The sequence below is a fragment of the Puma concolor genome, chromosome C1, assembly GCF_028749965.1.
Source record: "Puma concolor isolate L17-30 chromosome C1, mPumCon1.1.hap2, whole genome shotgun sequence".
Classification (NCBI taxonomy): domain Eukaryota; kingdom Metazoa; phylum Chordata; class Mammalia; order Carnivora; family Felidae; genus Puma; species Puma concolor.
Window position 1 is genome coordinate 210,306,456 of NC_141674.1, and position 27,984 is coordinate 210,334,439.

At 40.7% G+C, this 27,984-nt stretch overlaps 1 protein-coding gene across 7 annotated transcripts in view; it reads left to right on the forward strand.

The window, feature by feature from the left end:
* The window catches only part of NYAP2 (neuronal tyrosine-phosphorylated phosphoinositide-3-kinase adaptor 2), a 267,608-nt gene that overhangs the window by 203,264 nt on the left and 36,360 nt on the right, over positions 1-27,984 (forward strand). For 6 of the 7 annotated variants that reach the window (XM_086719776.1, XM_086719777.1, XM_086719778.1 and 3 more), the window contains one exon: positions 17,311-17,414. In XM_086719776.1, the coding sequence (XP_086575902.1) occupies positions 17,311-17,414 (104 nt within the window). Of the gene's footprint in view, positions 1-17,310; positions 17,415-17,945; positions 20,641-27,984 lie in introns of those variants that run through there. The other variant, XM_086719781.1, reaches the window with a different exon arrangement.

Genomic DNA, 27,984 nt, shown 5'->3' on the forward strand with positions numbered 1-27,984 from the left:
CTACCCTATACCATTGCAGGGGCGAGGTGCAGAGGTGCAAAGTGTGCAAGGCAAATATGATAGACCAGACCCACATTCCCAAAGAGTATAGTCTAACAGGGGAGACAGAAATAAGATAAAACATTCTCTTTTTTTTTTTAAGTTTTGTTTATTTTTTTTTGAGAGAATGAATGAGACAGAGCGTGTGCAGACAAGTGGGGGAGGGGCAGAGAGAGGGAGACACAGAATCCGAAGTAAGCTTCACGCTCTGAGCTGTCAGCACAAAACCCAACGCGGGGCTTGAACCCACGAACTGTGAGATAATGACCTAAGCTGATGTGAGATGCTTAACCAACTGAGCCACCCAGGCGCCCCTAAAATAAGAGTTTCTTATAAATGTTATGAGGGGGGAGTGCTAAAGACAGTGACATGATTTATTCTCTGGTAATTCAGACAGGCTTCCTAGAGAAAGTGATATTAAATTTGATACTGGCATGACAAATACGAGTTAGGAAGTAAGAAGGGATAGAGTGTGCCTACAGCTCACTCACTGAAGTGTGGATGAAAAAGATTTACTTTCAGAACCCAACTGGTATTAAGCATTTTAATATGGTGACATAATTCCCAAACCATATCCTTTTCTCCTTCTTCCATTTCTTCACATGATCTGGCACATTTGGGATGCAGTTTGGTCCCAATACTCTCCTTCCCTTGAATCCATGCTCTCGCAATGCACTTTTGTAGTTTCTTATCAGGAAGCAAGGTCTGTTTCTTACCCCCTTGAATCTGGGTTGGCCTCGTGTCTTCCGTTGACCAGTTGAATGAAATGGAAGGGACTGTGGGTTCATTTCTGAGCTTCAGCTTCAAGAATACTTCCACTTGCTCTTTTCTAACCCTACCACCACCCTGTAAACGAACTGGAGCTAGCCTTTTGGAGAAGGGGATACGTGGAGGAGAGCCAAGAGTCTCTGGCCTTCATGTAGCCAACCCCCAAACATGTGAGAAAATACAACATGAGATTGCAGAAATACCTCCTTGACCACAGGTACATTATTGAGCCCAGCTGGGACCAGAAGAACCACTCAACTGGTTCGTGGACTCAGGAACAGAACCAAATGACTGTTGTTTTGAGTCACTGAGTTTGGGTATAGCAGAAAATAGTTAACTGACAAAGATGTCACAGTCTGTTTGAATTTTTGCTGATTTTCCCTCAAATGGAAATGCTTTATTGTGATGATTAGAAGAGCATGCTCATTGCAAAACAAAGTCAGGGGTGCCAAAGTCAGGGGCACTTGCCTGAAGCCTCCGACTTCAGCTCAGTTCATGATTTCATGGTTCACAAGTTCAAGCCCTGCATTGGGCTCTGTGCTGATGGCTCAGAGCCCGGAGCCCACTTTGGATTCTGTGTCTCCCTCTCTGCCCCTCTCCCACTCAGGCGCGGGCTCTCTCTCTCTCTCTCTCTCTCTCTCAAAAATAAATAAACATAAAAAAAAAGAAAAACAGAAAGTCAAAGTAAAAAGTGAAAACCCACTCTCCTATCTTTTGCTTTGCCATCCCATGTTTCAAAGCATAACTTTTAACTGTCATGGTGTCACTGTCTAGGAGCTATGTATTGAGAGAAACCATGAGTTCTCTCTCATTTTGATCATGCAACAGGAACAAAACACCAATCTGGTAGATTTCAGGCCTCCACTGTAATTTGGGCTTTTCTGCAGGATGTTGACTAACTTCCTGCTTGGCTCCCCAGCAGCCCTCAGCAGCTGTGGGCTTTAGTGTCTACGACCCTCCAGGCTGTCATTCTGTACAGTCGGCTTAGGCACCAGAACATAGTTCTCCACATCTGCTCTCCCTCTCAGTTATAATTGGGTGCATGGTTATTTCCTCTGGGAACACTGGCCAGATCTCGTTGCTAGGTTCTGCTCAGTATTTTCACACTCTAACGTTTAACACTCTCTTCCCTAATTCTAGTAGTAAACACATAACAGAATTCTCATTTGGAGAGCCTTCGGAGGGAAATGTAAGTCAGATCCCCAATCGCCCACTTTTATTTCTCTGTGGAAAACTGTGACTTCGGCCCGCTAGAATTTGTGATCACCAGAGAAATAGTTTGGTTTGTATTTCTCCCGATGCTGGCCAGATGGCTTTGAGAAACAAACAGAAAAGGGGAACGTGGGGTGAGTTAACCATTTTCAAACAGCCAGAGTGTGTCTTTATCCGAATTGAATGTAAATAAGCAGGGTATCACCTGTGGAAAGGTAATTTAAAAATGATAGAAGGTAATTACTCTCACATAGCAAGGCAAAAAGCTAGACCATAGAAGCATAACTTGCAAAGGAAGCGATCAAAATGAATTTTGTTGTCCTTAAGTGAACTCTCATCTCTAGCCTAGGAAAATGGTTGCAGGCTGAGAGGTTAGACTCTAGGTATTAGACTTGGAGATAGACACTGGGTATTTGTGTGATGACTCTGCATCCTTGAAAGAAAACTTCCCAGTGGAGAATCAAGGGAGGGAAACTAATGGGACTACCTGTAAATCTTGCCATTGGCCTCTAGTCATTGAGCGGACACCGTAAAATAAAAGTGCGAGAGGTTAGCTGAACGGCCTGTGTAGGCAGAGCAGAAAGCTGCCGGGCAAATAACCGTCCAGCCACTGATGGTGGGTTAAAAGTGTGCATAAAGTGGGTTTTCCGTGGACCAGATTAGGCCAGAGAGAGAAACCCTGGGGTTGGATTAGGTCATGTGATTGCCAGGAGTGGCGAGGACTCTGCAGGACGTGGCTCAAGGGGTACTACAGGATGTTCAGTGGGCAGCCAGAAGGAGATCGCCAGGTGGGAGACGGCCATTCAAGGGAGGCCTTTAGGGTACACTCGAAAGCACCCCAAGAAGAGAGTTGTTCCCTTCTTCTTTCATCTCTGGTGTCAGTGAAGAAGACCTTTCCTACCCCCTCTCCTCAACCCCTCCCTCCTCTCTTGGCCTTTGTGAAGGCAGATATGGTGGGGACCAAGTTAGGGGCAGAGGGGCAGCCTGGAGATGAGGCAGAGAGAAAGGTCGTCTACTTGTGTGCCAGGAACAGGGCTAAATGGGCTAGGAGAGAATGTTTCCTTGAAACAAAGTTCAAAATTGTAATTAATGTAAAAAAAAAAACCACTAGACACTTAAATTATTACTCCAATACGACTTTTTTTTTTTGACTTGAAGAAACTGATTTTTTTTTTGTCTTTTCAAGTTTTTATTTAAATTCTAGTTAGTTAACATATAGTGCAATGTTGGTTTCGGGAGTAGAATTCAGTGATTCCTTATAACACCCAGGGCTCATCACAAGTGCCCTCTTTAATGCCCATCGCCCATCTAGCCCATCCCCCACCCACCTCCCTCCATCAACCCTCAGTTTGTTCTCAGTCTTTAAGAGTCTCTTATGGCTTTTTCCCTCTCTCTTTTTTTTCCTCCCTCCTAAATACTCATCTGTTTTGTTTCTTAAATTCCACATGTGAGTGAAATAATATGGTATTTGTCTTTCTCTGACTTATGTCACTTAGCATAATACACTCTAGTTCCATCCATGTCATTGCAAATGGCAAGATTTCATTCTTTTTGATGGCTGAGTAATATTCAATTGTGTGTGTATGAGTGTGTGTGTGTGTGTGTGTGTGTGTGTGTGTGTGTGTACCACATCTTTACCAATTCACCAGTCGGTGGACATTTTGGTTCTCTCCGTAGTTTGGCTATTGTTGATAATGCTGCATGTACCGCTTCAAATCCGTATTTTTTGTATCCTTTGGGTAAATACCTAGTAGCGCAATTGCTGGATTGTAGAGTACTATTTTTGGCTTTTTGAGGAACCTCTGTACCATTCTCCACAGTGGCTGCACCAGTTTGCATTCCCACCAAGAGTACAAGAGGGTTCCCCTTTTTCCACATCCTCACTAACATCTGTTGTTTCTTGTGTTGCTAATTTTAGCCACTCTGACAGGTGTGAGGTGATATGGACAAAATTAATTATCAAGATGAAAAGGAAAGTTCTGGGAGTTGGCCTAGGCTTTATCCAAAGGACGAGAAAGAACTACCCCACCGCGGGTTAGAACTGGTTTGTGGGGAAAAAAGAATAACTTTGTTTTCTGATGGCATTGGAGGTCCTCTGTGTTCAATTGAACAGTGAAATATACAAGTTTAAAGAAAACAGAACTTGATATAATTACAAAGTGTACCCTAAGATTATTGCACATCATATTTAATCCAAATTCTGGAATTTAAGTTGATCACTTTTATGGATCCTCTGTGACCCATTTAAAATAATGCCTTATAGGGGCGCCTGGGTGGCGCAGTCGGTTAAGCGTCCGACTTCAGCCAGGTCACGATCTCGCGGTCCGTGAGTTCGAGCCCCGCGTCAGGCTCTGGGCTGATGGCTCGGAGCCTGGAGCCTGTTTCTGATTCTGTGTCTCCCTCTCTCTCTGCCCCTCCCCCATTCATGCTCTGTCTCTCTCTGTCCCAAAAATAAATAAAAACGTTGAAGGAAAAAAAATAAATAAATAAAATAATGCCTTATATTTATTTGCAATGTGTTAGCTTTTCCAATACTTTTATAAGTGCTGTCTCATTTGATCTTCACAAAAACCTGTACATCTCTGGCGTGGTGTTGTGATCTGATTATTTAGGTGACCAAACTGATGCTCAAGAGAAATCAAGTAAATTGCCCATTGGTATGTAGCAGATTCAAATAAAAAGATGGCTTTCAGGGGCACCTGGGTGCCTCAGATGGTTAAGCATCTGACTTCAGCTCAGGTCATGATCTCGCAGTTCATGAGTTGAGCTCCCTTCTGACAGCTCAGAGCCTGCTTTGGATTCTGTGTCTCCTTCTCTCTGCCCTTCCCCCACTCATACTCTGTCTCCTTCTCTTCCTCAAAAATAAACATTAAAAAAAAAGAGAAAGAAACATATTTCAGGTTCCTGACCCTTAGTACAGCTCTCTTTCCGTGGTTTAATTAGACTGGGTTTCCCTATTTCTACCTGCAGGCTCATAAATCCATTAATTTATTCATCCATTCATTTATTTAGCTAATTTCTTTCAATATAAAGCTATCAAGCATTGAACATATGCCAGTGGGAGAAATTGCCATTAATAACAAAAGTTAAGAATATAATTAATCTGTAACCAAAGCCACCAACCAAGGAAAATGACACCGCACTTTTTCTTGAGTGTGTTACACGGCATCCAGGAGACATGGGAACTGAGATCTCAGGTGAATTAGGGGGAAGGGCATGAGGGTATGGTGAGAGGAAGCTGAGGGCCTGACAAGGGCTAGGCCCAGCTGCCTATATGAGTGATTCCTGATCTTTAGGTCTTTAGGTCTTACCTAAAGATGACAGGAAGTCGCTCATGGATTTTAAACTGGGGCTTGTGTGATCAGATTTACAAAGTCAGCTAATGCATCAGCATCCTAAACCAAAGGAAACAGAATTATGAAGATAAATGTGCTGCCCTAAATAACTTGCCTTGTAAATCCAAAGAAGAAACATTTTCTCTGTTGTCTCAGCTCTGAAGTTCCTCTGTCCCTATAACTAAGTGAGGGGTGCTTACAATAGATTGTTTTGATCCATCTAAAAATTAATTCTTGAGCACCTGAACAAGCATGTCACACGTGGGTTTTTCCCCCCCGAAAAAACAGCAACATTATGTGTGCTTGTTTTTCTTTGGTTTCATCGTTTACTCATTCAGCAAATTTCTCCCAGTGAGAACACCTGTTTGAACAGCACGGTATGGGGTAATGACAGATGACCTTTGCCTCCAAGGAGCATATATGATGGGGTTGATTTTATATAGCAAGGGGGCATTATTGCCCTATTCAATAAGACAGGATGCTGGACTTTGTTTTGCACTAGTTTGCTGTGTTTTCTCTAAACCATTTATATTCTTTTTCCTATTTTTTTTTTCTATCAAGATGGTTGGCTAAAGTTATGGGAGCCATTTGGAATTCAAGAAATTTGATGATGCTAACTGGTATGCGTAGGTGTGTGTATAATTTTAAGCTTGGGTCTTATGTGATCCAATGTGCAAAGTCAGCTAACTACTATCATATACAATACATAAGTATATGTGTGAGTACACACACACACACACACACACACACACACAGTCCCTTAAACTTGATTTCTACTAAACATGTACCTAGACCATGGCATTATATATTATACAGATACCCTGAAAACTGGTGGGAAAAAATACAATTTGATAATGATTTCATTCTTGTCAGAGAAATTCTGAATTTCCAGGTACTCTCTGTGCGAGTCCCTTGGGAAAAAATAGTTAACCAGGCAGATACAATTCAGATAACACACAAGGTGGCTCCACCTCCTTGCCTCTCAGTAGATGAATCCTGTTTGAGGACCACAATGACAATACACTGGCTTGAGTGTTGACCTGAGTGCCAGCTCCTTCTGCCTTTCCCTGCAGGAGCATGGTTCCACCCTGTGCCCTCTCTCCAAGGACTCCTCCTGACATTACTCCCCAGTTGCCCGTCGTTGGCTTGCTTTGCAAAAGCCCTGTGGGTATGCTGCACCAGCAGTATTCACAAAGAATGCCCCGTTTCTGTGAAAAGCCATAGTAGACACGACAAAGAAGAAGGTTCCTTCTGACTTATGCTGGGCGTTTACAGAGACTAGTTCTGGAAGCTTTGTAAGCCTACCAGAGTATGTATCAAATAATAGTGGCACTCCCACCTACTGTCCAAAACAGGCACTGCATTTTCCCCTCAATTTTTTTTTAAATGTTAAAATTCAGTCGAAGTCTGGTCAATGTATTTTTTGCCTTTTTGCTGGCAACTTGGGGAAAGTGAAAGAAAGGAAGACTATGCTTTTAACGTACTAATGAGACATGTGCAAACAACTCGTCTTTTACCCTGGCTTCATTCTTTAAAATATGGTTTAAAATAATTCATTCGATAAATAATTCATGAGTCCTGATCAAGGGTCAGTTATGTTACTCAGGGGAAATGTATGGGGGAATGAGACAGACGTGGCTCCTGTCTTCACAGAGCACATGATCTAGTATATGAGGGAAGGGAAGGGGGTGGGGGGGGACAAATGCACCAAGCAGAGCGGAAAGGCGTGATTAAAATCCTAGAGGAAGAGAAGACGTGGGGCTTTAGGAGACCCTGACGGGGCGTGGCAGGGGTGAGGCTGCAGATGAGACTGGTTATGTAAACTGAGTCACGTGTACCGTTGTGAGGAGGCGGTTTAGATCTCCTTATAGTATAAGCAGAGGAGGCGAATGGTCAGATTGGCCTTGAAAGAATACAAATAGCCAACATTTCTTGACATCCTATGCGGGTTGCTTGGGTGAAATCTCCGATTATTCTCTTATTTCTTACAAGAACTTCATAAAGTGGATACATTTATTTCTTCCCATCTTACCTGCGGACAAACTGAAGCTTAAAGAAGTCAAGCAAATGGTCCACAATGGTCCGCTGCTAAGTGACGAGAGCTTAGCGGCCCTGACTCGAGAGCCCCGGCAAAAATCGGAAGGCAGCCCTCATTGACTGACTTGTGTCACATGTCCTCCCCTGAGCCAATCAGTGAGTCTGAGGGGATGGAATAATTGATTGGACGGACCTGCGTCACGTGGTCACTTCTGGGGCTGGAATCATGGCGCCTCCTTGCACAGAGCTGTAAGGTCTGAATGTGTTGGTTATGTTGTTCTCCAAAGGAAATTCAAACTGTTCTTCCAGAAAAATAAGAGCAGGTGGATTCTGGACCGGTGAAAATGAATGACAGACTACCCTTACCTCGCTTAAATTTAATTTTAAAGCATTTTTTTAAAAATCACGTTTAACCATTTGCTACCAAAACTGTTACCAACAGCTTTAGAAGAATTTTAGCAAATAGCAAACTTGAGTTAGACATAATCCTAACGACATTACGAAAAGAAAGCACAAAGAGTAGATCAGAAAGGAGGAGTAAAAGCCATGACCTTAGTAAACGAAGCTTAGGATCCATCAAGAGCACTTTTGAGGGCATTTCAGTTATTCCAACAGATTTCATTTATGAACGTCAAAGAATCAATGAATGAACCTTGGAGGTTGCTTCTTATTATAAATGATAAAAGTGCCCTGAGAATTTGGATGGCTTCCCTCAGGTCTTGGAGACAGGCAACACCTTTTTTCTTGCACATTGTCACAGAGACTTTCCTAGGGTAGCATTTCAAAACTGGTTGTTTTCCCAATCCCCTAAAGTTTTCAAAGGTTTTCCTTTGTGCTTCAACATGGTATTTTCCTTTGTTTCAATCTGTGTTTTTTAAGTACTCCAATGACATATTAATTATATAAAAAAGTTACCTTTTTAAGGGAACTCTTTGGGGACTCAGAGTCTATATAAAGTGACTATTCTCAAAATCTTCAGTCTCAGGACTCCATATGTTCATAAAACTTACTGAGAATCCCAAAGGGTTCTCCTGGATCTGGAAGTTAAGTCTAACATACGGGTTAAGTATGACAATATTTATCACATGAGAAATTAAAATTGAAAATTAAGAAAATTATTCATTAAAAATAAATCCATCATATGTTAGCATAAACATTTTTTATGAAAAAAAAAACTACACTCCTAAACTATAACAAATGGTGAAGAGATTGAAATTGTTTTATGTGTTTGTAAATCTCTTTACTATCTGACTTAATAGAACATGGATTCTCGTAGCTGCTTTGGACTCAATCTGTTGTAATACGTTGCTTTGGTTAAAATATATGAAGGGAATCTGGCTTTGTACAGATGTGTAACTGGGGGAACAAAGGAAGATTTTGATAGCCTTTGCATATAATTGTGTATATTCTTTTTCAATATCCTACCCAAACTCAACGAATAGCAGTTTTGGAAGGGTTAGTTACCTATCAATAAACTCATCATACTCTGTTGCATTAAACTCTTGGTCTATCTTGCACTTTAAATGGATCTTTTATCCATGCATGATTTATAAGATCATGCTTTTAGAAAGTATCGGTTCACAAAGTCATGCAAACCTTCCATATGTTGACACATTTCATTATAAAAATCAATACAGCACATTAATTAATATCACCACTGATCTCATAAGAAAAGTCTTTCAGTATTAGGATGCTGTCTAGCTCACAGTGGTGCAGACAAGTTTTTCAAAATTTGAATTCCTGCTTGAAAGCTCAAATTTATCATTGTCAGCAAATTCTGTCAGTTGTCTTCCTTAAAGCAATAGGCTTACTTTATTCATTTTTGACAAAATATCTGTCAATTACTCAAGTCTGTGTGGCAATGAAAAATACATAATTACCACTACAGTTTGGTGCTGTTGCTTTGATGTGCTAAGGTCACAGCTGATTTATGCAGCATGGTTTTTGGACTTTGAGTGCATTTGTCAACCCAGTGGGAAAAGCAAATTACCTCTTACTTAATACTTCTTTGAAAATAGCTTTGACCTTATGTCACTACCTCCTCATAGGATCTTAGAGACCTCCAGAAGTTCTGCTACAGAGTGAACAGACATGGCCATTATTGGAAATCAGATTGAAGTTCCCTTCCATCGTGGACTTGACCACATATGCTTTTGGATAAGTCTTGTTCCTAGGCACACAATGCTGAACTTACGTTCATAATGGACAATGGTTCAAGGCAAAAGCATAAGGACCATGGCCATGGAAATAAAACCTGCCATAAGGACCATATAAATTATTTTGGACCAAATTTTGTTTCAAGATGTTTGTTTTTAAATAAACCACAGGGCTCCTGGGGGCTCAGTCGGTTAAGCATCCAACTTCGGCTCGGTCATGATCTCACAGTTTGTGGGTTTGAGCTGCACATCGGGCTCTGTGCTGACAGCTCAGAGCCTGGAGACTGCTTCAGATTCTGTGTCTCCCTCTCTCTCTGCCCCTCCCCTGCTCACACACTCTCTCTCTGTGTCTCTCTCAAAAACCAATAAACATTAAAAAAATGTTGAAATAAACCACAAATGTCAATGGTATAAAAAAAGACGTCATTAGTATTACATCCAGTTTTTATTTTCATTTATTAGGAATAAAGAGTTTTTACATTAATAAGGTGGGTGATACATAAAATTGAAACTTGGATTTCCTTCTTTTTATTTTGTCATTTAGAAGTGAAATATAACACATTTTAAAAATAAGTTAAAATGGGGCCCCTGGGTGGCTCAGTCGGTTGAGTCACTCAGGTCATGATCTCACAGTTTGTGGGTTCGAGCCCCACATTGGGCTCTGTGCTGCCAGCTCAGAGCCTGGAGCCTGCTTCAGATTCTGTGTCTCCCTCTCTCTCTGCCCCTCCTCTGCTCATGTTCTTTCTCTCTCTCTCTCTCTCTCTCTCTCTCAAAAATACACATTAAAAATTTTTATTAAAAAATTTTAAAAAATAGGTTAAATTATTTTTGTCATGTTTTCATTCCTAATACGGGTGATGAAGGGTTTTATTAAACTTTTGTTTGTTTGTTTATTCTGTTTCTGATGCCATAATACAAGGTAAAATGCCTATCCCCATGGTAATATGCATTTGATCCTGATACAAATCATGATATGTCTTTTTAAATTTGTATCTTGGCAAATGGATTTTCTTTATGTTATGGTAGTAAGTATAATTAAACAGCATATATTACATAATTTTTAAAAGTTTATTTATTTATTTTGGGAGAAAGAGAGAGAGAGAAAGAGAGAGAGAGAGAGAAGGCATGCAAGTGGGGAGGGGCAGAGAGCGAGAGGGAGAGAGACAGAGAATCCCAAGCAGGCTCCACACTGTCAACATGGTGCCCAATGCAGGGCTCGACCTCACGAACAGCAAAATTGTGACCTAAGGTCGGACACTTAACCGACTGAACCGCTCAGGCACCCCAGTAGCATATATTACTTATTAAAAAGGTAAAATATATTCCTTTATACACATATACTATAATTTTATTTTAATGTGAAATAAAGTATTCTTGAAGACAAGAGCACCTCTTATATGCAGCTAAAGTGATAACTACCCTAAGGGGTGTTTCAGAAATTATATATTACGTGGGGTACCTGGGTGGCTCAGTCGTTTGAGTCGTACTCTTGATATCGGCTCAGGTCATAATCGCACAGTCCTGGGATCCAGCCTCGTGTCAGGCTCCAAGTTGAGCAGAGCCTGCTTGAGATAGTCTCCCCCCACCCCGTCTCCCTCTCCCTCCCTTGCTCATGTGCACGCTCTCTCTCTCTTTCAAAATAAATAAATAAACTTAAAAAGAAAAAGAAATTATATATTACAATAAAAGAGGCTGTCAAAAAAACAAAAACAAAAACAAAAAACTGTTAATGCCACACCATGCTATCCTGCTAGGTAAGAAACCAAGCATGCATTGCAGTACGTAGGGCATCCCTGTGTGGTAGGCAGTAGTATGATTTATATTATGTCCACATAAGAAAGTGGAAAGTGGTAAGGGGAATCTCAGCTCTTCAGACATTTAGAAGGAACACAAGTGGGCATTCCTAACTCTACATGCATGTGATTCTCCTTCTCTCTACAATGGATCTTGTACTTCTACAAGTACTTCTAGAAGCCATCCTTGGCCCATAAACTCTACCTATCATGTCTCCACCTCACTGTTTTTGGGGTTTTAGATCTTCACCAGAATTCCAGTATTCCCAAGAAGAATTACCAGTTCGTCCAGTATCTATAGTTTTACTCTCTGGCCCTGCAGATAACACTAGGACCTTGGTCTGTGACTATGGGGTACTTGGGACTCATCCAAAGCTATGTAAGTCTCATTCAGAGGAAAGCTCCACGGAACGCTGGAGAGAGGAATATCTTCTCCCAGGGTAGATGTTTGTATCCTGCTGGTTTTCTTTCTCTGGTCACAAAATGATCACAACTATGATTAGGCCCGTTTTCTCTTTTCAGCGCCATACTGACAATGCTGGGGCCTATGAGTTTCTCAGGGATCTACAGAAATATTGGGTATTAAAAATAAAATGGTAGCACTAAAATTCCAGAAGAAACTTCCAGGTTAACATTAATGAATGTTTAATGAAATTATACAAAGTACGGCATCAGGTTCACGGAATCAATTGTTAAATTCAGTATTAAAACAATTCTATTACAGTTACTTGGTGATCAAAAAGGATGAAATCTTGGGGCGCCTGGGTGGCGCAGTCGGTTAAGCGTCCGACTTCAGCCAGGTCACGATCTCGCGGTCCGTGAGTTCGAGCCCCGCGTCAGGCTCTGGGCTGATGGCTCAGAGCCTGGAGCCTGTTTCTGTTTCTGTGTCTCCCTCTCTCTCTGCCCCTCCCCCGTTCATGCTCTGTCTCTCTCTGTCCCAAAAATAAATAAACGTTGAAAAAAAAAAAATTAAAAAAAAAAAAAAAAAGGATGAAATCTTACCATTCTGGATGGAGCTAGAGTGTATTCTGCTAAGCAAAATAAGTCAGTCAGAAAAAGACCAACATCATATGATTTCACACATATGCGGAATTAAAAAAAAAAAAACAGATGAACATAGGGTAAGGGAAGGAAAAATAAGACAAAAACAGAGAGGGAAGCAAACCATAAGAGACACTTAAATACAGAGAGCAAACTGAGGGCTGCTGGAGGGGTGTTGGGTAGCAGGGTGGGCTAAATAGGTGATGGGCATTAAGGAAGGTACTTGTTTGGACGAGCACTGGGTGTTATATGTGAGTGATGAATCACGAAATTCTACTCCTGAAGCCATTATTACACTATATGGCAAGTAACTTGGGTTTCAAGAAAATTTAAAAATAAATAAATAAATAAAACAATTATATTACATTTGGGAACAATTTCTAGATTCGATTGTGTCATACTGCAAGAATTCCTGAGTCCACTTGATTATTGCCTAGAAATCATAGCCAGTCATGAATGAATTGGATTATTCACAGTCCAATCATTCCTGAAGCAAAATTATAAAAATGCATGAAAATTATGTACAGGACACATGACATTTAGCGTGGGACTTGAGGGCATCTTGTGTGTTTACTTGTGATGAGTGATAGAAGCCTTTAAACAAAGTGGTGGGAACCATGAAGGTTTTACTATAGTCCTGGTACAACTACCACTTATTACTTAAACACCAGTTTATCTCAAATAACATATGTGTTATTTCCAACAAATGCCTTTCTTAGAAATGAAAGTAGAATTTGTAATAAGCATACTTTGTTGTATTGTAAAGGGACCTCTCTGTGACTTCCATATAGCCTTGAGCCATTGATTAGAAACTTTCAGCAAGATGACTTGGAGAAATCATGATATGTTTCTGCTACTAGAGAAAAATATTGTGTATTAGGAAAAAAACCTAAGATAGAGGAAAGATATGTCTCAGAATTTGACTGATTTTATTTCTTTGATGCTAGATGAAAGTGTTTTCTTTGGTGAAAATGCCCTACTCTCCTGTTGCTGTGTAGATACAGAGGTTGAGAAGAGTCATTTGTCTTTGCTTTCTGAAAGCAAAGAGAACTCCAATACTCACAATAATAGCAGTGAATGCCTTAGAGATTATTGGTAACACAACTAAGGACATGATTTTGAAGAGAAATACAATTCACCTTGAAGGGAAGATGAGAAATGATTGAGAAATGACTATCTCTACAACAAAACAAAACAAAACAAAACAAAACGAAACAAAACAGTGATAAATTGAATCCACTAAGAATAAAAACAAAGAAATATTAAGTCACACAGTTTGCTGGGTACTTACATAATAAAAATTTTAAGATGATCATGAGTCATTACTTGGGAAACATTTCATGATAATATCTTGATAATGGTTTATTCCAAAAAGTTAAAATTTGTCTCTTTTCTTTTCCTTTTCTTTCCTTTCTTTTGTTCTTTCCTTTTTCTTTTGTTTCTTCTTTCCTTCTTTCCTTCCTTCCTTCCTTCCTTCCTTCCTTCCTTCCTTCCTTCCTCCCTTCCTTCTTTCCTTCCTTCCTTCCTCCCTCTCTCCCACCCTACCTCCTATCCTTCCTTCCTTCCTTCCTTCCTTCCTTCCTTCCTTCCTTCCTTCCTTCCTCTCTTTACTCCCTCCCTTCCTTCCTGCCTTCTCGGCTTCTTTTTCTATTCTTTCTTTTCCCCTCTGATTCTCTTTCTTCCTTAATCTACTACCTTTTTCTTATTCTTTCTTCTCTTTGCACTTGATCTGCATTGAAATTTCATATATGACATCAACTGTTACTTCTAGGATGATGATTAATAATAGAGCTTACAAAGAAAGAAGCTTTTCCTTGGATGTGGGAATAACAGGTGCCTTTCAGTTCATCATTAATCTCTTAATGAAATGGAATGAGTTTTTCTTGAGGGAGGAAAGTTCTACCTTAGATCTCTTTTGAGGAACATGGCCATTGTTCTTGAGCCCCCAAAAAACCTTGGCAATTTTTACATGAACAAAATTCAGGATGAAAATGTACTGTTTTTAGTGTCATGGCTCCTAAGCTTCCCTGTTTAAGGCTCAAAGCACAGTGTATTTCCAAGGGCAGGTAAGATGGACAATTTAACTTCAATGTCATAGCCCTAAAGAATCTCTGTGAGGCTTGGTTTTAATCAGAATCTTTTCTGGGATTTTTTGACTTTTGGGGCTTCTTCAGACAATTCTTTTGGTCAAGGAACCTTGGTGGATGCTACATCATAAAGACCCCCAACATGGTCCTTTAATATAGAGGGACCATGATATACTCCATAATATAACTCCATAATATAATAAACTTGAAATGCACATAAGGGCCATGTAAAACCGAAAGAAGGGCAAAGAGCCAAAATGAGTAAGATAAAGATAAACCAAAACTTTACAATTGTAATAATATCCCTACAACATGACACCATTAAGCAGTAATTTTATGCAGTGTGTATGTGTGTGTATTTGTCTCTGTAAGCATGTGGACATAATGGCTTTATGGTCACAATGTTAGTCTGCTGCTACAGGTAGAACCATGACCCATATGAGCCATGTTGGGATCCAATAGTTGACTCCAGTGTGACCTCACCTTAGCGCTAGCCCACAGGGTAGTCGGCTAGTAGCCTAAACTGCTGTGTGTAATGTGGATTGAGCGGTTTATACTGCAGTACCTAAGGGGGCTTCGTGAGCTCAGACATGCTCTGGACTGATGTCCAATGGTGGTAAGACGAAGCCTTTGCAGGTCATAATGAAATGGGGAGTCTGTCTGGATTTTGGTACAGCTCAGTCTGTTCCTTAGAGATATCTTTGTCTATGTTTGAAAGAGGCTGGTTAAGTCAGAATCATAGTGGAAACCTAGCAGGAGAAATTAATCCATAGGTACACTAGATAATGTAAAAGGCCTCGAATTGTGTCACTCATCAGATAATCTCTTTAATATAAACTGGAAAAGGACCTTAAGTAAAGAAATATTATTTGCCATCCTTTCCTAGGAAAAAATAGTGAATTTTCTGACTCCATGTGACTAAATGTGCTACCACAGCGAAGGGATGCATGGAAACATTGGCCCCGTTCTAAATACACGTCAACCAGGATTGTGATAGATGCTTTACCCATTATTTTGTATAATAAAAGATGATTTGCTGAGGTATGCAAGGATTTATGCCTCCTGGGAAATGAGATTAACTTCTAAGTTACAGTGATAGTTTATGCCATTGTATGATACTGTTATATTGAAACACCTTTCAAAAGTGGTTGAGTAGACTAGAATCATCTGCATAAAAATTAAGGCAGGGAGAGTTTCCAACCTCATGCCTCCTCTGAAATGGACCCTAGAACATCACAAAGCCTTTGAATGAGAATCACTGCCTTTGTAAGTGGGGAGCTAGGCCTTGAACTCAGGCCTTAAAGCATATTCTACATTACTTGCATTGCCTCCATTTGTTTTTAGGAGTTGCCTTAACCTTTCCTAGGTTAAACTGAGTGTCTTCAGTGAAAGAAAAATGCGTATTAATTGAACACTTACTGCGTGGCCCACACCGACATAAATGCCCAAAGCCACAGCAGGCATTGCAAACACTGTATAAGTGCTAAGGCAGTTTCAGAAGAGAGACTCAGGATGCTTCGCAGTAGGAAGGACTTGCTGAAGTTGGTCTTCGGAAATGGGTAAGACTTAGTCTGACGGAAGTCCACACAAGGGCACACCCTGAGGTGAAGGACAGAAGCAGGATCAAATGCAGAAACTGAGAGGGGAAGACAGTTGCATGTGCTTTGGGAAGAACAGTGGAAACAGAGTGGATCTGAGCAGATCACAGGAGGCCTCTGAAAATTAGTCAAGGGGGTTTGAAGTTTTTCTCATATGAAATATGGAATAATTAGAAAACTTGGAATAAGGTGGGTGGCTTCAAAGTAATTTAGGAAGCTCAGTCTAGGAAAATGGTGTCTAAGTTGGTTTTGAGCAGAGAGATTATGGGGGTCAGCAAGGAGGTTTCCAATATATACACATGTATGTAAGTATATGTAGAAATTGGCAGCTTTTCTGGCTAACTGTGTAACTCTATGGAATATCTTTCGGATTAGAGATAATTCAAATATAGCCCAGACAGAAGCTGGAATATACCTGGCACTCAAAAAGTTACAGCCAATATAAAAGTCTGCGACAAAAGTATTTTCTTCTCAAACGTCTTCATCTATATTAACATTTTAATTAAGATCCGATCTGTACCCTCTTGGATGAAGGGAACTCTTCCGTTACCAAATTCTAATCTCCAAAGTATCCCATCAATGGCCTGGGAAACTCATTTGAGCTTCTGAAATCGAAGAAGAGTTAGGGGAATGTTTTTATAACTTGGAAAAATACTATCATTATGAAAAATACCAAACGTCTTAGAAGATGGTTGTCAACTTGAAAGTGAATAGAGATAAATTAGAGAAGGGCTACCTTTCAGCCCAAGCCCCAGGTTCTAGATTTCAAGATTAGAAGAAGGAAAAAGAGAGAGAGAGAGAGAGAGAGAGAGAGAGAGAGAGAGAGAGAGAAAGGAAGGGAGGGAGGGAGGAAATATTTTGGAGCAGGTAGAAAAGACATTTCAAGACCTCTGGACCAGCGCTGGAGGAAATGTTCATGTCACTTGCTTTTTTTTCCTGCATGGGGCTCTTGCTCTGGCACTCACTCTATAAAAACTAACTCCAAATGAGGTAAAATGCCTGAGGGAACAAGGCCTCTGCTTGTTCCCTTGGCTCGTTCTTTATTTCCGGGAGCTGAGTGCAAATAAAGCTCGTTTTCGAGTCGGTTGTCGTGAGACTGTCACGACCTGCCAGGTACCAGCAAGCATCTGCAGTATCCAATGCACTGAAAGAGCGCGCTGCAAAACAATATGGGAGCCTGAACGCCGCTGGTCGCTGCAGACCCTGCTCAGCTAATACTTTGCCTTTTCCCCCCCTTTTCACAGAAGCGAAAGTAAGCTGCAAATTAGGCCGGTCTGCATCCACATCAGGTGTGCCCCCTCCATCAGTGACGCCTCTCAGGCAAGCCAGTGACCCGCAACAGAGCCAGGTACCATCACCGTTAGCCAATCGTGATTGACTTCGTGTGATGCAACATGCCAGGCGCTTCCACGTCTGTCTGTCCTGTGTTGCCGTAGACAACTCTTGCGTTTGCTTTTATTTTTCTATGTGTGTATGGGTGGAGGGGGTGAGTTGTGGCGGTCTGTGTTCTCATCCGGAAGGGAAAGTCTTTCTTCTCTGTGACTGGTGAAACTTCCTTTGCTGTTTGTTACCAAATCGTTTTTTTGTCTCTGGTTCCCATCATTCTGTAATATTAATGTAGTAAATTTGTATTGGCTTAGTGGTTATTTTTTTTTTTTTAAAGCTCTTCCTCTCTTCCATGTTTTATGTACTTTTATACTGTCTCTGAAAATTTATCAACATTTGATAAATTTATCTACTTTGTTTCATGTAGATTTCTTTTTAAATGTTTTGTCTATAACACTTGCACAGATGTTGTCAATGAATTTGTACATATCTTTCAGCTCTTATCCTATTAGACTGTAATATTTGTGGCCGTTTTGCTTTTATTTCTATTTAGCTTGGAGCATGATTGTAAGACACTGTGGATATCGATGTCCTTATAAATATTCATATGCCAACTCATCTGGATTGAACATGGCAGCCAGTCTTCTTTCTTAGGCTATAAAGACAAATTGACCGACCAGATAATCTAGATATTTACCAAAAACTGTAGATTAATAAGGCGATCTTTAAATAAATGATTTTCCTCTCTTACACCAACAACATCAGAAATGTTCTCAGAAAGAGAATGTAAGTGTTCATGCATGGTAAATAAGATCTCTATTATCGCTTGGAGAAAAGAGACAAGAAATAAAGGCATAAACTAAAATATCATTTAATCCTTTACAGTAAGAGTATGTTGCTCTGATGTTCATTTGGGTACATGGTTGTCTCTGGGGAATAATCACGACACATAAATGTCTGTGTATAACTCACCCAATAGAAATTCAGTACGTTGACTTAATTTGTGAAACTTAATTGTTGTTAGTGTTAAGTATTACGGGTGTTAAATAGGATAATGTCGTCCTGGAGTGATTTCTCTCCACTTCCCAGCTTTAATCTTTGCATTCATAAAACTCTTCTGAAATAGTAAATTATAAAACTAGTGAGGGTACCTCCACGGGAACTGTCCGTTACTGATTAGCAAATTACATATTCATCAATTATTTAAAATGTCAAGCTATTTTAAAAACATAACTAAGCAGAATAATTGCATTTTTTTTTTCTAGTGGGAGACATGGTGCTGTTTAGTTTTTGGTCTGGCTTAAATGTGCACGGGATTTGATTTATGAATATATGAGTTATCTATAAACACGAGAGGTGAGAGGCTTCTCTCAAGGGCATCTCAAGTGTCATTTAGATTTCCTTGTGTCTTAATTTAAAATGTTAAATGCTTTCATAACTAAATGTATCCAGCTCAAACACTTTGGGGGTAAAAAAAAGAAGAAACAATAGGACAAGGAATTAATAAATAAATAATGTAATTAACCTCACTGAGATAAAATTAGTTTCTTAGTTGATTCAGAGCTATTTCAAAAAATTACATTTACTGATATTTAAAAATTTTTAAATTGAATCCAGAAAGGGGAGAAATTTAGCTGTCAGGAGATTGCATTAATATAAATGATTTTCCAAGGACATGTACCTTGCAAACATTACCCTCAGTATCACGGGGAGGTTTTGTGTTCTTTGTTTTGTTTTGCTTTTTTCCTAATTATCTTTATAGTTGCTTCATCCTAAACCCCTTTAATTGTAAGGGTCCCTGGGGGGTTAAAATGATAGCAGTTTCCTGGGCTAAACTTCTGAAATAAAAACAAGACAAGATTTTTGTGCTTTCGCATTACCAACTCTTTATTCACCTGATGGCATACTCTTTATTCTTCAAAATATAGCAACATGAGAAAGCCCCAACCAGCAGAAATTCTGGCCCACATCCATATGGTAGATAGGCTGTCAGGGCTCTGAACTAGAAGGCTAGCCTCTGAGACTCTCTTCTTGTGACTGGTTGTAGTATTTGCCTGTTCTTGTACTAAAGAAGTAAATACGGCTCAGAAGATCCTTGCTTTGCATTCCTATGACTTAGGACTAAAGTCAATGGTTACCTGTTGAGGATCTCTTCTCACCCAGTTCTCAGACCCTTGACTGAGATGTCTAAGTAACAACCCTTTGTTGTGTTGATGACACTGCCCTTTGTTCAGTAACCCAAGGCGGTGTTGACTTGTTGACTGTAAGAGTGAATATTCATACACCAACTAGGCTATGGAACACCTACCATTATCAAATAAATATCCCCCCCCCCACTTTGGATACCAGGATTCCCAGTAATTATTTAATAACAGAATGTGTAATAAGAGATGAATCCACCTCTCGTTAGGAGATCATGGAAAACCACGTGATCTCTTTCAAACAAACAAAAGCAATCACCAATCCCTAAAATAATTCCAATGGGTGCTTATGAGCTGAGGAAGTTGGCTTTAGGATGCCTGTGCCATTTCAGCCATATTAAGGGGCATTACCGTTCATAGAGAAGGCATTGTGCTTTCTTTCAGATTGTTCATATCTGATCCCTTTTCCATTTCTTCAGTAAAAGCTTTTGACTTGCCGTTACATGTCATGGTAGGAGCTTTCTCAGAAGTACTGCAAGAAGGGTATATAGAAGTGCCTGATACTGCTCCAGCAGAAAAATACAGAGGTGCCCACAGTGGCCCTCCAGGCCTAGGCCAATAATGACTGTCCACCCCCAAAGAATCTAGAGACAGTCCTTAACTGCCTGAGCTACAGAGGAGCCTAGGGCCAACAGTGACTGCCTACCATCTGCATTTGTGTATCAACAAAGGTCAAGGTAACATTGCTTGATTTTGCAATCTTTTGGTCTCAGGTAACTATGGCAGAGGCAAGATTTGTAGAAATACATAATCTTATCTGACTGGAAGTTCAAAAGACGTAAGTTAAAATGTAAAGCTCAGGAAAGAAGTGAGTTGTGAAGCATGTAGAGTCCAATATTCTTTGAAATTCAGAGAGATGAAAACACATTACTTTCTTTGTGAATTCACTCCCGAATAAGTAGACTAGACAAGGGGCAGGAATTTTATTGCCATGAAGCCTCATATGTTGGCATTTGTCTGAATGTAGATCTTTGGAAATTAAACCGAACTTCTGTGCCTCCTGTGAAAAAATAAAACCTTTTCTTTTCCTTAGTTATAAAAACAAAACTATCTAGTGGTCACATTGAACTTGGAGCACATGTAACTTTCTCTTTTTTCCTTATATAATAAAGTGGAAAGCCATGTGTTCAGAAGAAAGGGGGCGGCCACCTTTGGAGACAGTAGAAAGGGGAGTTCATGTCATGCCCCTGATTCGGCCGAGAACAAGCCTACCTCTGGGAATGGGACCCCCATTCCATTGGCAATCATACCATCTGTGGTCTTGTTGCAGCAGGTGATAGGACAGCCGGTAATGCTCTTGACCACATGACAGCCATGCTTTCTTTCAAGAAGGGTGCCGCGAGGCTGTGTCTCTAAACAGAAGTGCCAGTTTTCCTTGGAAAAATGTTCCCAAAGAACGTTTGTATTTGTGTTTCAAGGAAGGAAGGAGATGAGCACCACACCCTCCACTGTCCAAACACTCACACAATACACACATGCGGACGCGCTCACACACGCACATACACACGCACGTAGACACTGACATTTACATACACTTACGCTCCATGATACACACGGACTCTCACACACTCACGTATACATATGCATACGTGCTCACACTTGCACACTCAATCACTTGTGAATGTGCCCACGTCACATTTGTTAGGTAACACATCCCCGTGTCAAATCAGAGAATCCCAGAGTAGTGATCACATCACATCACATCACAGCATCACATCGCCATAACAGTGATCTAAGTGTTGAAATGAAACTTCACCTTCTCCCTGAGGCTGGCTAGTTGATCTTTCTAACCTGGATTATCTCTGATGATCCTTGATCTTGGGGAGGGGTTGGGAAAAGGCTGTCTGTACTGTCCTTTGGACATACATTTCAAAGGCTGACAGACCCAAATCTCTTTGGAAATCTCACAGTCGCCTCTGAAGCCATTATCTCTTGTTCTGTGGGCCCTCTGTGCCATGACAGATGCCTCTTCACTACCTAGGACAGGCCTCACCCCGGCGTCTTTTCTGTGTCCTCACAAGCTGTTAGCCGGGCAAGCACCCCAGGTCCATTCAGCCTGCCCCTTCAGTATGATTTCTCAAACATTTATTCCTTTCAGTGCCAGTCCTCTGGACCCTTTCCAAGCTCCTAACATCCTCTTTTGATATTTGATGATCCTGCAGGGGCGTAATGAGAGCCAGCCTGGGCTGACTGCAGAGCAGAACATGTTCTCTTTCTTCATGGATGCCATAGCTACGTCTGCAAGCCAGCATCAGGCCAGCTTTTCTCTTCTAGACAGAGCATGTTGGGGTGGCCAAAGCTTGGCACATGTCCAGCATGTGTTCTGGCCATGCCTGGATGTCAAAGTTATTTTTGAGATACCCTTATAAAAAAAGGAAATTAAATCATTCAAAGATATGGATTAGGGATCAGTATATATGATTCTGTGCCCAATTCAGGGGCATACCTCTAATGGCCAGCACACTGTGTGAGAATCAGTGATCTTTGCTGACTCACAAAGTTTCTCCCTTGATAAATGTCTCTCTATATATGTCCTTGAAAAAATGTTTTTCTCATACAATCTAACACTGACCCTTTCCTTAATTTTCTACCTCCGATGCAGTGGGATGTGTTGATTGGCCCCACAGTCTCAGTAATGCTTTGTCTTAAAGCTTTGAGAAGATCACCGCTCTGTCTCAGGGTCTCTGTCAGTTCTGGACTTTCATTTAATTTTCCAGATAGTCAGAACATTTGTACATAGAACCTGTCGGAGCCTAGAAAGCATAAGGAAGGTGAAAGACAAAGGGAGACCGAGTATATTAACATAAATACTCAAACTAGGACGTGGGAATTCTGATTCCATCCACTCAGTGCCTACCTACATCTCTGAATAATGTAACCTTAAAGGGTATGTTCCAATTTAACTTCACCTTCAATACATGGGAGCAAGTAGAAAAATAGAAGAAACAAACGCTAAGAATAAAGAAGCCTTAATGATGCTTTCTCCTTAGAATTTCCATGCCACCAATAGCATGGATGTGGCTTGTTTTGCCAAGACTATACATCCTTTATTCTGTCGTTAAGCCTTGTTAGACCTAGAACATATGTATTAAGAGGTTTAATCTGATCAGTTTTCAGATTATTTTCAAATGTTTGCTATCTAGAAGCTGAAGTCTTGTGGTGGATGGGAGGGAACAGTATTAGGCAAGGAGGGAACAGAATATGGCATGTGCCACCCCAACTTAACACAAGGAAGGGGTCCTTTTCCAGCATCTCTTTTTCAAATGTTGAACAAACTTTTGTTGTTGTTAAGACCCTGTGACTATTCCAGTTACTCTTATGAGACCTGATCCGAGAGAATGTTCTGCATTGTCTTTGTACTTTACATAGCTGATTCGATTGTATGCTCATTATTACAGTGCATGATGGGAATGGGAGAAAGGCAGAAACAGAACACACAACCAAGCAGCAAATGTTGAACTCCCTTCATTAACACATAGCTTCCCACCACAGAGTTTCCTTCAGGCCATGGGATAGATTTTACAATGACTCCTATTGTTTGCTTCATTCTGCATACAAGTTGACTGTTACATATTTCCAAATATGTAAAAACTCAACAAGGATACTTGAAAAACCCTGCTACCTTTAGAAGGCAACCATCATCACGCTCGAGAAGGGTTTACCTGTACTAAGCTAAAATTGTAAAATAAAGTGTTATGTTAACAAAGATTATGTTACAAAGAAATTATAGTTATTTGTTATAATAATGATATTTACTGAAGAGATTGGACCTAGCCCTGTGAAATGTGGAATAAATTCATATTATAATTAAAAATGTCAGTGTTTATATTGATCTCTTGCCATGCATTATGGCAAAAGTGCATTACAATAATGCAGGTGTCCAAAAGCAAAAACAAACAAACAAAAAGCATTATCTTATGTGTGCTCTCAATAATACTGTCTGATTGCTTTATATAAATATTAGGCTTTAGTACCCTATAAGACTCTCTACAATTGTTTTCATGTTTAAAGAAAAAAAACCCCAAAATTTTGTTGTTACTTTTAAATAATAGACAAATCCAGTAATATGTTTAATGAAATATTGGCATTCTTTGGTTTCCACTTTTATACAAAGAATTCAAGTAGCAGGGACTCCAATTGCTTTTCACAACACACTACAGTATAGCTAAGAAATCTGACCTGTTATTCAGGCATCATCCTGTGTTAACTTTTGTATATTTCAGGCGGCGAAATATTCGGAAATCATCTTTTAGAGAGCAGTATTCTCATGAGCGGTCTCGCAGTCACTCCATTATTGAATAGGATGAACTGAAACAAATGTATCCCCGTGCCCTTCTGCCAACCCCCGCCCCCCACACATATAATCTTGCCATTTATTCCTTTAGAATAGGAGGCAGAGTGTACCAAATGAGGACGTTCTAGAGGAAGTCACGAACCAACCGGCACAGAGAGGTGGGGATGGGGACAAAGGGACTCTGAGACTGTACATCCTCTGACTGCCGCAGTCCCTGATAGGTGTGTGTGTATCCTCAGCATCAGAGTTGATAACCCCACCCACCAGAGCTGCAGGTAAAAATGTGAAGTAGCTAAAGTCTATAGCCAGCATCCTTGAACTCGTGGAAAAGACCAAACATTGCTCGGATTTCTTCAATGAGGTTTAGCATGACGAAAGCCATGTGCCGCTTATTGCCATCTCTGATGTGTTTATTGTAATCCAGGACTGTTCTGAGAGCTTCCCCACATCACCGCAGGCAAGCTCTCAACAGTTCAACCAGTGGTTACCATTGCCATCTCACATTACAACCGAGGTACTCAAGAACCTTGTCCGAGTTTTGGACCTGTTAGATGTCAGTCTGTGATCTTAGCTACTCAGCTGAATGAAAACCTGAGCTTTTGAGGTGGATTCGATTAGATTATGACTATTAGACTCTTGAATCCACCAATTAGTGGCTTGTGACCTTGAATACATTGTTCAACTTTTCAGAGTCTGTTTCCTTATCCGTAAAATGGGTGCGGTGTTACCTGCCTGGTATAGCTGATGTTGTTGTTGTTGAGGATTAACGAGATAGCATATGTAGGGAAAGTCTTGGATAGACAGACACAAACTGCTAGAAAAATACTCATTCTTTCTCTTTTCCCGGATAGCTTTTCCTTCTTCCAAAGAGTCAACTTTCCTGCTTGCTAGAAAATCCTAAGTGGGAGAGTCATTCTAATCCGTGGGATTCCGAAGGGGATGAGCAGGGAGGGAATGGTTGCATCTACCCTGTGTTACGGACCTTGCACAGAACTGCTAGTGCGTGGTGATAAGAAAAGGCAGACAGACCTTTAGTCAGTTTTATTACTGATTTTAAATTCTCTGGACAGTGCATCTGTCTCCCTCTTGCCAAGCTTCTGAGCTGAATTGGTTTTTCCCACCCCCTCCTTGGTGTGTTTGGTATGACTGGATTCATTGTTCCTTTTCCAAATAGGAAATTAGGTACTCGGTGATTCACTACACAACAGGAGTCCGCATTGGGCATTTCTTCCTACCTTATCAGTCTCATGTGTGCCTTGGAAGCCAAGTGAGTAGAAACCAACTAAGGCTATCGTTTCAGAATTCCACCTGCCCCCAGTATCACTTTACTCTCCTATTTGAGTTCAAGTATGAATGAACGTGAGGAAAATGTTCCAACTGCTGAGGAAGCCATTACTTGCTGGGGCCAGGACGACGGGTATAGAGAAACAGGTTAGACTTGTTACCCACTTCCACACTTAAAGCTTTCCCAGACCATGGTTTTAAACACCTGACTTCTAACCCGCGTCTTGCGGAGGGAACGTGTGCCAAGACTAGTCCAGGTACATGGGGTCAGATGGCACCATTTTGTATTTCTTTTTTTTTTTTTTTATGCTTATTTATATTTGAGGTGGAGAGAGAGCGCAAGCAGGGGAGGGGCAGAGAGAGGGGGAGACACAGAATCTGAAGCAGGCTCCGGGCTCTGAGCCGTCAGCACAGAGCCCGACGCGGGGCTGGAGACTCACGAACAGTGAGCTCATGACCTGAGCTGAAGTCGGACGCTTAACCCACTGAGCCACCCAGGTGCCCCACCATGTTGTATTTCTTCAGCCAAGTCACAGACAGTGGAATCAATATTGTTTAGTCCTTTCTAGCTTCCTTTATTCCTCTTTAAATGCCCAGGGTGTCCTTCTTTACTAAACTAACGATAACATGGATGTGTCCGGGAAAGCAAAGCCCACGATTTTAAATCACATCAGTCCCTTCAGTTTATTCCAGGTGTTTTCAAGCTGATCTTTCAAGTCCCCAATTTCGTGTCAATTTTTATTCAACAATTGGAAAATAGAAAGTCGGGGGTGGGGGCGCTGTCGAAAATATTTCACTGCTAGACTTATTCCAAATGTCCGGTATACTTAAAAGTGAGGCTTTGGCTCAGTCTAGAGAAGAAACGATCAATTTATCATGGTAGAGCTTGTGGGAGTTGTATACAAATAGATAGCCTTTGAAGGACCATTAAAGCTTTACAGATTGATAGCTCCATTTGAGAGCTAAATGCTATGGTGGTGTTTTGCTGCCAGTTGTGAGCGGAAGTCCACAGAAACCTTCATCATGGACTTTAACTACTGAAACGAGCTGCAGGCTTTGGATGGGGCTGGCCCATCTAAACGTGGGGAAAGTACTGTAACGTTAGGCGGACCCATAGCGCCACCTAGCGTCCAGAGTGTGCTTTGCAATCTGTACTTGGGTTCTAAAAATAAATGAATCCAACAAAACTGCTTTATGACAGAGAAAATATGCTGTTTGCGATAATAACCATAATGCTTGTAAGAACCCACAATGAATACTTTTGATATTTGTTTTGGATAATGTTCATGACTTTAGTCTTGCAATTTTAGGTTATCTAACTTAAAACAATTTTTTTCTAATGCTTATTTATTTTTGAGAGAGAGAGACAGAGACAGAGCACGAGTGGAGGAGGGCCAGAGAGAATGAGGGAGACTCAGAATCTGAATCAGGCTCCAGGCTCTGAGCTGTTCTCACAGAGCCCGACACGGGACTTGAACCCATGAACCATTAGATCATGACCTGAGCCAAAGTCAGACGCTTAACCTACCGCCAGCCAGGAGCCCCTAGGTTATCTAACTTTTAAATATACCTTTCTGTACTTTTGTGGGGAGAGGTATGACGAACCATGGCCAGCAATCTCTGAATGTTGTGCATCATTTATGATGAGATGCAGGCATTTTCATTAGGACTTATGACCTCTTCTGTGCATTGTAATTTTCTGAATCCAACCTGAGCCTCTTGGAAAGGAGATCATTTTTCCTATATTGCATTCTGAAAAGAAAGCTAGCAGAGAAAACTCGACTGGTTGAATGAAAGAATTCCTGTTGATTGCTTTTGTTTATCATGAACGTATTTGAAACATATCACTTAGGATTCTTTTCTGAAAAGAGAAGCCTCCCTAACTAGTGGGTAAAATTACCTCCAACTTAAGTTGCATGTAGATTAGGAGGAAACCTTTATGCTACATTAATGTCAAGTTGGGTTATACTACCCCAGACTCAAAATAATAAATACACCCACATTATGAGTGCCTTAGTCAAGAAGCACTAGAAATCTTTCCTTTTCCCACCACTTTCTGTTCTTCATCTATGGGCAAATTGTTGTTCTCTGTTCTGTACTGCAAACAAACAGTATCTTTCCGGTTGAAAGCATCTTCTCCAAAGAAAGTCAATTTGTAAAATGGCTTTTGTTGAAGAGCATCTGGGTGGCTCAGTCAGTTAACTGTCTGACTTCAGCTCAGGTCATGATCTCACAGCTCGTGAGTTCGAGTCCCACATTGGGCTCTGTGCTGACAGCTCGGAGCCTAGAGCCTCCTTCGGATTTTGTGTCTCTGTCTCTCTCTGCCCCTCCCCCACTCATGCTCTGTCTCTCTGTCTGGATGTCTCTCAAAAATAAACATTAAAAATTTTTTTTAATAAATAAATAAAATGGCTTTTGTTGAGCGCCTACTATATGCTCGGCACAGTGTTCAAGATGTTTTATTACCTAATTTTATTCTCACAACCTACATATGCAGTAGATAACATTATCCCCATTTCACTGATGGGAAAACCAAGGCTAGAGAGTATGTTACCTGTTGAAGGTCTCATTGCTAGTAGTGGCTACGTGGACAGGAGGTATGAGCCCAGGTGGTTCTGTCTACTACATGTTTGTTTTCTTTTCTACCGGAAATAGCTGCCCTTCTGAATGTGCTCTCTTTGAAAAACCCACCTTCCTTCATTTCTATTAATGTCATTCATTGATTTATTTAATCATTCTTTGATTTTCCTGGGTCTTGCCTTTGAACCTCTCTAGATTAAGAGCTAGCATAACAGAGGGTCAAATTCAACTAA